The 12,164-nt window shown below is 43.1% G+C and overlaps 1 protein-coding gene across 28 annotated transcripts in view; it reads left to right on the forward strand.

Annotated features, from left to right (window-relative positions):
- The window catches only part of LOC122740066 (protocadherin gamma-C4), a 249,367-nt gene that overhangs the window by 230,224 nt on the left and 6,979 nt on the right, over positions 1–12,164 (forward strand). For all 28 annotated transcript variants that reach the window (XM_043981874.1, XM_043981863.1, XM_043981860.1 and 25 more), the window contains 2 exons: positions 3,782–3,840; positions 11,973–12,061. In XM_043981874.1, the coding sequence (XP_043837809.1) occupies positions 3,782–3,840; positions 11,973–12,061 (148 nt within the window). The remainder of the gene's footprint in view (positions 1–3,781; positions 3,841–11,972; positions 12,062–12,164) is intronic.

Consider the following 12,164-nt stretch of genomic DNA (forward strand, 5'->3'; position numbering starts at 1 on the left):
TACACATTGCCCAGTTTTAGTGCTATTTCTTGCTACCTGTATTGAGTCCCTAGGGGAAGGCAAGGGTTGATAAACAGAAACTCTTAAGTAAGGGCTCTTAACTTGGAATCCATGGATCTCAAAGGAGTCTGTGGATGGATTTCAGGGTATCTATGAACTTGGATGGGGAAAATTTCATCTTCATTTCAACATAATTGGATTCCTTTATAATTCTATGTATTTTGTTTTATTTATTTTAAAAAACCCATTTATTATAAGAGGGATCTATAGATTTACCCAGATGCTAAAGGAGTTCTAGGACATGCAAAAAACAAGGTTAAGAACTCCTGATATAAAGCCTTTTTAGGATGTCTGAAAGATATGGGCCTGAAGGAGTCCCCAAAGATACAGCTGTTTTTCTCCCCAGTGACTTGGGACTCAGAGTGACTTTGACTCATGCCTAGTCAAATGAGGCAAGGTTTCCTACAAGACAAAACTAGCACAGGGCCTGGAAAATGGGCAGGGAATGATGGAATCACCTCTAAATGAGATTGGTGGAGTCCCAGGCTAATGCAGATGTGACAATTTGAAAGAGGCATCATCCTGCAAAGAGAAGGCCCTGGTGGGAGATGCAGTGGTGCTATTTATTCAATATTTACAATATCAGGTGAGTTGGGCTGAGGAGTCTCAGAACTCCAGTTTTGAGGTGGTAAGGGTGCCCCCTTCTCTCAAAGAGCTTTGAGATCAATGAATGATTGAAAATTGCTCTATCTTTGTCAGGGTCACACACATTCACCAAAGCTGGCTGTGACTAGGTGGACACCAGGGTAAAGCAGGAACTTGTGGGACTTCATACTAAGGTAGAACTGGGGAGAGAGGAAGGACAGGGGATAGTTCCAGGGTGACTCAGGCAGCTCTTCTCTCAAAGGGAAAGCCTCAGATGGAGTCCCTATTTGGGTGTATTTGGCCTTTTGGTGTTTGGTGTTTGATAAGATACCTCTGATAATATCTTTCCACTTGTGATGAAGAAGATATGATCCATGGAACCACATGATATCAGAACTGGAAGGAACATTATAGATCCTAGAGTTCAATTCTCTCATTTTACAGATGAAGAAATTGAGATCCAAAGAGGAGAAATGAGTTGTCCAAGGTTACATAGTTAATAGCAGAGACAAGAAGGGAACCTGAATCTCCTGGTTTTCTGTAGTCTCTTTTTGTTTGTTTGTTTGTTTGGGTTTGTTTTGGTTTTGGCGAGGCAGTGAGGGTTAAGTGACTTGCCCAGGGTCACACAGCTAGTAAGTGTCAAGTGTCTGAGGCTGGATTTGAATTCAGGTCCTCCTGAATCCAGGGCCTATGCTTTATCAACTGCATTGCCTAGCTGCCCTGATTTTCTGTAGTCTTGAACTAGAATCTCCATCATCTTTAGGCTAAGGGATTTGCCAGTCTCCTACCATCACCACCACAGCCTTCAGAAATGATGGAGTTTTCATCATAAAAAAGGGGGATTCCTGGGGCAGCTAGGTGGCACAGTGGATAAAGCACCAGCCCTGGATTCAGGAGGACTTGAGTTCAAATCTGACCTCAGACCCTTGATACTTACTAGCTGTGTGACCCTGGGCAAATCACTTAACCCCAATTGCCTTACCAAAAAAAAAAAAAAGAAAAGAAAAGAAAGAAAAGAAACTGGTTTAAAAAAGGGGTGGGGGGATTCCCCCTGGGCCTAGGCTTGGAATTCCAGGGTCCTTAGTTCAGCTACCAACTCTTATCAGTTGTTTACCCCTTCATTCAAGTGTGAATCACTTCCCAGTTTTAGCCTTCCTTTTTTTCCTGGAGAAATTGGGGATGATAGCTCTCTGTGTCTCTCTGCATCTGTCTCTGTCTCTGTCTCTCTGTCTCTCTGTCTCTCTCTCTCACACACACACACACACACACACACACACACACACACACACACACTCTTCTCCCAGGAGCAATCATGAAAATCAATTATCATTTCCAGAGGCCACAAGGTGAGGAGGAAGTAACTAGAAGGTATTTGGTGAGAGCAGCGTTATGAGGCAATGTGCTATCAGAGCCAGATGATCTGGGCTAAAATCCAGACTCTAACACATACTAGTTACATCCTCTTGGGCAAGATACTTAACTGCTCTGAGTTTCTGTTCCCTCATCTGTAAATTACTTCTATATTTGGATGAATTTTATTGATTCAGGTGTTCCCTCCAATAGTACAGATGGAAACCTGTCCATACTTTCTCATTCTGTGCAACTCTTGTCTCTTCTCCTATAAATATTTTTCATCTTCTCCACTCAATATACTGGGGACCTTCCTCCAGATCAGGGGTAATTTAAAAATGGAATCTATGGTTTCCTTCCCCCAAGGGTTCCATGGGTAAATTTCAGGGAGCCATGACTTCAGATGGGAAAAATCACACTTTTATTTTTATTAACCTCTTAGTAATTATGATTTAAAAAAAAACATTATTCTGGGAAGGAAGTCTATATATAGCCCTTCCCAAACTGCCAAAGGGGTCCAGGACATATACAAAAAAGGTCAGGAACTCCAGCTCTAGATCTCTTAGAATTTTGGAGGCACCAGTATTACACATTTGTTAATCCTTAACTTTCTTCACATCTGGCCTGCTTTCTTTCCTGGATGTATCTGCAAAATGGAAATAATACCTGTCCTGTCTATATAGAGTTGTCAGAATCAGATGAGAAAAATGTAAATGAAGTGCTTTTAAATTTTGAAGTGCTATTATAAGTTGAAGCTGTTATTATGGTAATGACATATTCCTTGCCATTTTCTTCATAATGAGGTAAAGGGGTGGGATCAAACCCATAGAGATTGAGGAGATGGATAATAGCTCAGTCTCCCATTTGGTTTGTGATGGATCCCCTGAGTCCTATAGCTGCAAATAGCAGTCATCATGAATGTGAGGTTGAGGGGAAAGGAGAAGAGGGAGGGGGACAGGCTGGAGTCCTGTGAAAGTTGATTTCCTGGAGGTCATAGTGCCAGTGGCCCATGCCACTCAGGACAGAGCACCCTTGTTCTCTCTCTATCCATTATGGCAAAGTAGCCATTGTCCAGCAAGATGGAATATGTGGGTAGGAGGTCCCCTTGGCCTTGGGGGTGTCTTTATAAAGCTGAATCTCTGGCTTGTCTCCTAAATTAACAATGTGCTTGGCAATGGGAGATGTGCATCTGAACAGGGAACAACAGAACTTGGTGTCTAAAAGTGTATAAAGGAGAAGATATTGAAGTATTGATTGTAAGCTATCCAGGGTCATGGCTACTCACTTAGGGTCCTATTTGCTTTACTCTACATACAGTACCCTCCATTTCCTTCCAAAGAAAAATCATGATCCTTTGGTTTGCTGCTTCTCTGAACCAAATAACATTCTCAAGCCTTTTCTGTTTTGGGTTCTGTTTTTATTATCTGTCTGGTGCAAAAACAGGGGCTTGGGAGGAAGGGAAAAGGAGGATGGGTTTATTCTTTAAGAAAGATGTCTTTCCTGGCTCAATATGTCTTATCTCTTTCACCTTTAGTCTCAACACCCCAGTATTTATTTCTCTTTGGGAACACTGATTCCCCTAATTCCGTTTCGCACCCCACCCCCAGTTCTCCCAATCTCTCTGATTCCCCCTTCCTCCCCTTACTTCCTCAGGAGTCCATTTTCTCCCATCCTCTGTGTTTGCTTCCTCTAGCCCCTCTCGTTCACTATCATATGCCTGAGGCTGGCCACTGAATCACTTCAGCCTCACTCAAACATGTCTCTTTTTTTTCTGTTTCCTCTGCAGCAAGCCCCTCCCAACACGGATTGGCGTTTCTCTCAGGCCCAGAGACCAGGCACCAGTGGGTAGGTGATTCTACCATTCTTCCTTTCCTCTGAAAAAGCTGCCCTTGAAATGGGGGAAGAGTGAAGCCTAAGGTTTGGAGCAAAATATAAATACTTCTCCCCTTCCCCGCTGCCACATACACACATTGTTGATTTCAAGAGAATCCCAGGCTCCCATGTCTGCCTGGGACAAATAGCTCCTGAACCCAGAGGAAGGAGACACCTGCCTAGACTCTTTTAAACTATCATTTTTGTACATTAATCCCCACTCCCATTCCTCAGAATACACCCTGGGGAGCCCGTGAATTTCATCAGTAGTAAACTCCCAGGATGGTACTAAAATGGGATTTGAGTGGAACCTCCCTACCGTCCCCCACCCCCACACATACACAAACGCTTCCCAGATAATGAAAACAAGCCTGTTAGTCTGCGAGCTGACCCAGAGGGGCTTCTCTCTTGGTTACTTCTCTATTAATCACCCTTTTCCCTAACCCTATGTTGTCATCAATTGTGGGGGTGGGGGTGGGGGGTGGAAGAGTCCCTCCTTGACTCTAATCTCTGTGGAGGGACACAGAGCATATCCACCCTTTGGCTAAAAAAGATAGAGGCTCATTCTATTCCTCTCTCCCAATTCCAAGATTTTGCCTTGGAATCAACTGCCATGCTGACCCTCCATTTCAGGCAGAGCTCAGAAAACTAGCAGACAGCAGCAATAGGCAGCTGTTTTCTCCTAGAAACATAGAGCAGTGGGGGAGGGGTGGGAGGATGGGCAGCAGTGGAGGAGGAGACACTGCAGAGATGGGAAGGAAAAGCTCTGTAAAGGATAATGGGAAATGCCCCCTTGAGGGGAGAGGTGCAGCATCAGTGCTGAGAAATAAAAAAGCAAACACTTCTTGTGTGTCTATGTATGCGTCTGTGTGTGTCCCCAGTTATCATCTGTCTTTCCATTTTCTCTGTTTATTTCGGTTTCTCTGCCTTGGTCTATTTATCTGTTTCTATTTCTCAATCTCTATTTATCTGTGTGCTGTACTTTTTCAATGGGTCTGTTTCCCACTACACCTCCCCCACTCCAGTCTCTGTACATGTCAATCTCTGTCTGTCTCCCATGTATTGGAACAAATATGCACATATATACTATTACTTCTCCTTGTCTCTCATATTCTGTTTCTGATCACTTCTCTTTAATCCTTATCCCACTGATAAAAATTGACACATTGAACTGTCTGGAGTCTGCCTGCTTGGAGCAATTGTGTGTGTGTGTGTGTGTCCATGTGTTCACTGTAGGGGTAAGGAATCCTCTCCCCACTAAATCTCAGTCTGAGAGTTGCAGGTTTTCTCTGATCTTGAGACCTGCTCCAGGGCCCCCTGGTGAAAGCTTATGCAGGTCTCCCTGCTAAAGGATAGGAGATTTTCTGAGATGGGAGTGGAGGTGGGGAGGAAGAGGATGCAGTAAGAGAGAACCCCATAGGGAGAGAGAATTAGGGTGCCAACTGAAACTCAGAGTAGAGAAGAAGTTTTGGATATAATGGAATCCCACTCAAGCTCCTATGGCAGAATGGAAAATAATGAATATGGAATCAGTGGGCTAGGGCTCAAATCCCTTACTACCTACATAACTTCTGGCAAGTCTTAACTTCTCCGGGCTTCATTTGCCTTTTCCCCAAAGCCTCCACGCCCCGTTCCCCCCCCCCCCCCACCAGTAGGCCTCCTGGAGCAAGTCTGTGACTGATGATCCTTTTCTCTTTTGGCAATTTTGCCTCCCATCCCTGAAGTAGTCTAGAACTTCCCACAAAAGTCACTGATGTTCCCTGGACACTGGGGACCCAAAGCACTTTGTTGAAAGAAATTCAAATAAATGGTAACAACAACAAAGATAACGTGTCTGTGTCTGGGCTAATTTTATTTCCACATTACCCATGTTTTACTTTAGATGAAAGTCTCCAGATCCTAGTGAGCTGCACTTTGGAAAGTTGGGCTCAGCCCCACTCCTAGAGTCCCTTTAATGGTCATTGCATCCCAGTTCTGTGAGATGATGGAGACAAAAGGAAAGGGATCCTCTGAAGTCTCTAGATTTGGGGTTCTTAACCAAGATTGTGAGCTTTTTTTAATATGCTGCTGGCTGCATTTCAATATAATTGTTTTCCTTTGCAATCCTATTATGCATTTAAAAGCACTTCTCTCAAAAAAATACCAATAATAAAAAAGGGGCACCTAGGTGGCACAGTGGCTAGAGCACCAGCCCTGGAGTCAGGAGGATCTGAGTTAAAATCTGACCTCAGACACTTAACACTTACTGGCTGTGTGACCCTGGGCAAGTCACTTAACCCCAATTGCCTCACCAAAAAAAAAAAGAAAAGTACAGAAGGACCTGAGTTCAAGTCCAGCCTCAGACACTTGACACTTACTAGCTGTGTGACCCTGGGCAAGTCACTTAACCCCAATTGCCTCACCAAAAAAAAAAAAAATACCAATAAAAGCACTTCTCTTGAGCAGGGGTCCAGAGGCTTCACCAGACTTTCCAAAAAATGGTTAAGAACTCCTGCTCTAGATGATCAAGAGTTTTCTCAGCTGCCTTTATCCAGGGATTAAAAAAAGGAAAAGGAGATTGGGGGAGATGTCCTCCCATAAAAAGACTCATCCTGGGTGTTTTCTTAATTTCCCTTTGTGTTTCTTTTACTCCCCACTCTTTTTTTTTTTTAGCATAACTAGTTTTGTGAAAACAATGAAACTTGTGTACAGTGGAAGACAATTTAGGCTACCATCTATATAGGGATAGAAACTGAATTTGTGATTTCATTCTTATAGGAAATGCTCTCTACCCATGCAGGTTGACATCTTTGCCGCAATTTACAATCTTAGAGAATTTCTTTAGATGTTAAGTGACTTGGCTAGGGTCACATAGCCAGTATGTGTCAGAGTTGGGACATGAACCCAGGTCTTCTTTAATTGAAGACCATTACACCATTACACTCAAGGTCTCTCAGTGGCAGAGATACTGCCAGCTATATACAATAGTACAGTTTTATGCTGTTCAACTAGCTGAATTCAGGTTTAAAGCACCCATTTCTTTTCTTTTCTTTTCCTTTCCTTTCCTTTCTTTTCTTTTCTTTTCTTTGGCTGGGCAATGAGGGTTAAGTGACTTGCCCAAGGTCACACAGCTAGTAAGTGTCAAGTGTCTGAGGCCGGATTTGAACTCAGGTACTCCTGAATACAGGGTTGAAGCTTTATCCACCTCAACACCTAGCTGCCCCCCCCTCCGCCCCCAGCACCCATTTCTTTTTTGTTTGTTTGTTTTTTGTTTTTTGCAGGGCAATGAGGGTTAAGTGACTTGCCCAGGGTCACACAGCTAGTTAAGTGTCAAGTGTCTGAGGCTGGATTTGAACTCAGGTCCTCCTGAATCCAAGGCCAGTGCTTTATCCACTATGCCATCTAGCTGCCCCGTCCAGCACCCATTTCTATCACTGTCTCTACAAGTAACAACTCAGATTTAAGATGATTCAACAGATCTGTCTGGGTTCTATCTATTATAGTTCCTCATTAATTCTTTTTTTTTTTTTTCGGTAAGGCAATTAGGGTTAAGTGACTTGCCCAGGGTCACACAGCTAGTAAGTGTTAAGTGTCTGATGCCGGATTTGAACTCACATACTCCTGACTCCAGGGCCGGTGCTCTATCCACTGCGCCACCTAGCTGCCCCTCCCCATTAATTCTTAATTTTCTTTCCTATTTAGTTCCTTAAAACCTACCCCATTACTTCTGCTTGAAACTATATAGTAGTCTTCACTTATACACTGGAGAGTCCACACTCTTCTCTTTGGCCTCTGGAGTAATTAATGTTTTAGCTTCTGTATTTTCACTACACATGTATGAGCATGTGCACATGCGTGAGCACACACACACACACACATACACGACTGTGAGCAAGTCCCTTCCACTCACTAGGCCTCAGTTTCCCATCTATGAAATGAAAAGAGAGTGGAATATATAATTCCAAGGTCTTTCAGCTGATATGCTAAGATCCCCAATTCTACTCTTCCCTATTCCCTAGATTTGGGAGATCTTTGTCCCTTATTCCCAATCCCATTTTCCTGACCCACCCTCATTTCTAAGAGCCCAGTATCTTTCCACCTAGTGGGAATCATTATACCACCTCTATCACTAGTTCCATACTCTATAGTATAAAACTGATTTCCTTAATGACTTAAGCAATATTTGGTTTTCCTCTCTTCTTTTTGGTTAATTTAGCTTTTGTTTTAATTTTTGAAGAAAATTTTTGAAGACTTTTTTGAAGAAAAATTTTGAAGAAGAAAAAAACAGCAACTGAGATTTAAAATTTTTGTTCATTTAAATTTGTTGTTGTTTTTAGTTCTGCTAACCTTTCCTTACAATCCCCTAATGAATATAGGATTATAGATTTATAGATGAAGGGGATCTTAGAGGTCATTTAGTTCATTCAACCCTCTCATTTTACAGAGAAGTTGTGAATTGCCCAAAGTCATGAAGCTGATAAATGATAAAGCAGGTACTCAAACACTGGATTCTTTGATTCAAAGTCCACTATTCCCTCCCCTATACCACATATCTTTTGTATTTCTTTTTTTGTTGTTGGGTTTTTTTTTGTGGGGGGAAATGAGGGTTAAGTGACTTGCCCAGGGTCACACACCTAGTAAGTGTCAAATGTTTGAGGCCTGATTTGAACTCAGGTCCTCCTGAATCCAGGGCTGGTACTTTATCCACTGTGCCACCTAGCTGCCCCTTAGCTTTTGTATTTCTAAGCAACATCCATAGACTTCTCCTTCATTAAACAAAATCCCTATATTTGCATTTTAGCTTAAAACTCCACGTATACATGGTTTTTGTTTTGTTTTGTTTTAGTAAGGCAATTGGGGTTAAGTGACTTGCCCAGGGTCACACAGTTAGTAAGTATTAAGTGTCTGAGGGCGGATTTGAACTCAGGTACTCCTGAATCCAGGGTCAGTGCTCTATCCACTGTGCCATCTAGCTGCCCCTTTTTTTTTTTGTTTTTTTGGGTTTTTTGGGTTTTTTTGCGGGGCAGTGGGAGTTAAGTGACTTGCCAAAGGTCACACAGCTAGTCCGTGTCAAGTGTCTGTGGCCGGATTTGAACTCAGGAATTCCTGAATCCAGGGCCGGTGCTTTATCCACTGCACCACCTAGCCGCCCCCCATATACATGTTAATACTGAAAATTCTAGCCTCTGACCTGGGGTGTCTACTCTGAATACAAAATTCCTTCCTGTGGAGAGGGATTTTGATTAAACCATCTTAATCCTTAGCCCCATTCTAACCAAGCTCTCCCATTGTCCATGTTTCACTGTTCCTCAGGCCCCAGGAAAAGCATACCTGCCCCTGAAGTTGTTCTCAGAGGGCCCGCTTCAAGAAAAATGGTTACTTCCTTTCCCTTTTCCCTAACATCTCACAGAGCTGGGACCAGATTGGGCTAAGTGACCAACAACTGGACCCTTCCCTCCCAAATCCCAAAGCTTCCCTGTCTCCCCCATCCCTGGGCCTTCACTCCAAAGAGCTGGCTGGCTGCCCAGTTGCCTGGCTGCATGCCTTAACCACTTCCTTTGAAACCTTGTGGCATGTCCAGACCCCCTAGCATCCTGCCCAACTCTAGCCTTTGCTCTCCTTCCTTCACCTCACAGCTGTTATCCCACACAGCACTTCCACATCTCTCTTCTCCCACCTGAATGGACTATTCTTTGGTGCCTACAAGATGTAGAGGTGGCAGAGTCTTCTTTCTGGAGCCTCCTTTCCCACCCCAGTTGCTACTCCCCATTCCACCAGCTGCTCTTTTCATTCTCATTAGTTACAGTCAGCTCTGCCTGAACTCCTCCTGCCTGCAGCTAGCTTCCTGGACCCATCAGTACTATTCACTCAGATACAACAGGGACTGTTAAGAGAAACACAGTCTGGGAATGGGGACTTCTGGGGTCAGATGGGACTGAATGTGAAGTGGTTGTAGAAATTCAATCATCTGGCCATAAAAGAGATGTGCCCACCTCCAAAGAAGGAAGGAAGAGGCTTGAGTTCTAAAGCCTTGAGTCCTAGGTAAGAGGTCAGAGAAATCTGAACTCTCCACCTTTTTACCCCATGTCTTATTATTTTCCCTTTTAATATCAGTTGGTAAAATGTGTGTGTGTGTGTGTGTGTGTGTGTGTGTGTGTGTGTGTGTGTAGGAGTGCTGGGGATGTGAAGACTCTGTTAAGAGTCCCATTCACCAGGAGGAAACTAGGTGGCACAGTGGATAGAGCACCGGCCCTGGAGTCAGGAGGACCTGAGTTCAAATTTGGTCTCAGACACTTGACACTTACTAGCTGTGTAACCCTGGGCAAGTCACTTAACCCCAATTGCCTCACCAAAAAAAAAAAAAAAAGAGTCCCATTCACTGGTCAGGTAGGTCATTAGCAGTCCTAGCCTTAAGCAAAATGATGAGATGTCAGAATGATAAGGGCTGGAAGAAACCTTAGGGACCATCTGATTCAGGAGACTCATTTTATAGATAAGGAAACTGAGCACCAGAAATGGAGAAGTGACTTGCTCAATGTGATCAAATGAAATAATATTTGTCAAAAACACTTACCACAGTGTTTGGCACACAGTAGACACTATATAAATTCACATTTCCTTTCTCTTCCCTTCCCTCAATAACACAAACTTTAGTGACATATGTAGACTGGTCTCCTATTACTGAAGAACCCAGGCCTCTTGCCCTGAAGTTCAGTTTTCTTTCTTATATACCACATATTTGAAAGTGCTCAGTTGGGATGATGTTAGAATTTTTGGTCTTTTTTTCCTGCAAAAAATAATCTTGGGAAACCCTATGGAGCTTTCTCCAAGACCTCTATTGATGGCTTCTTCCAGTCTTGGGGGCCCTCCTTCCGACTCCCATCATTCATAATCCAAACAGACTCTCAGAAAAGGCTCTACTATTAATCATTTGCCCTTTAGCATGAATAAAAGTAATGTGTTATGTCTGAGTGGTATTTGTATTTTTTAAAAATAAATGTTATTGATCCCCTTTGTCTTTATACTTCCTAAATTTCCTCCTCTCTCTCGCCTTCTCACCCTTCCTGAGAGCTAGCTCAAGGACAAAGAAAAGAGGAAGAGAAAAATCAGTAGAACCTATCAATACATCAGAAAAAAAGTGGTGTTTGTACTTTAAACCCTTTTGGTCATCATAGAATGAGAGACTTTGCCAGACATTAGCAAGTAAAGGAAGGAAGGAAAAGATACCTTCCCTGGGTCCCTGAAATTCCAATAATATAGACAAACCCATTTTTTTAAGTTTTGTTGCCTTTTTTTTTTTATACCAGACATCTCCCCTCACCCACCTAAATTAACTCTCCCTTTGCACATATAAATATAGTTAAGGAAAATCAGCTGACACAGGGACCATTTCTGATGCAAAACCAATATTGAATGCTAATAGTCCCCCATATTTGATACCGAGAGGAGGGAGGTGTAGTTTATCATCTTTCATTTGAAGCCAGTGCTTCATATGAAGCATTACTGTCTTTCTTTTTTTTTAGTGAGGCAATTGGGGTTAAGTGACTTGCCCAGGGTCACACAGCTAGTAAGTGTTAAGTGTCTGAGGCCAGATTTGAACTCAGGTACTCCTGACTCCAGGGCCAGTGCTTTATCCACTGCACCATCTAGCTGCCCCATTACTGTCTTTAATCTAGGGTCAGCTGCCCTTTCACGTTGTTTTTCCTTCTACTTTCTGTTCAGTTCCAGCCATTCAAGGGTTAGAAGCAGGTTCAAGTCCAGTTGACACAGTTACTGTGTATTTTGTTCTCCTCATTTAGCTCTTTTAGCTCTTTATCAGTCCATGTTTCCCATGTTTTTCCATGTCTTCCCATATCTTTCTAAATTCCCCACATCTGTTGTTTTTATAAAACTATAATATTCCATCACATTCATATAGTCCAGTTGACCTCTCCCACTTTTCCTATAGGCACAGGTGTATGTCCTCTGGACATAAAAGGGCAGGTCCTGAACTAAAAAAAATTATAGTGGGGTCAGATCCTATGTATGCTGTAGGGCAGAATGGAAAGATCCCAGGCTGGGACCAGCATAGGAAGAAAAGACCCAAAGCCAGAGTCATTGTTCACTATCTGTCCATCTTCTTATAGCTCCCAGAATGGTGATGAAGGAGGCACCTGGCCCAACAATCAGTTTGACACCGAGATGCTTCAGGCGATGATCCTGGCTTCTGCCAATGGTGAGTTATGTGCTGGAGGGTGGGGGGAAGGGGCAAGAAGAAGGGGAGGAGAAACATCAGCGGTTGCTGATGATCACAGAATGAAGTCTTTGAATGGAAATCA

Source organism: Dromiciops gliroides, chromosome 2 (assembly GCF_019393635.1).
Source record: "Dromiciops gliroides isolate mDroGli1 chromosome 2, mDroGli1.pri, whole genome shotgun sequence".
Classification (NCBI taxonomy): Eukaryota; Metazoa; Chordata; class Mammalia; order Microbiotheria; family Microbiotheriidae; genus Dromiciops; species Dromiciops gliroides.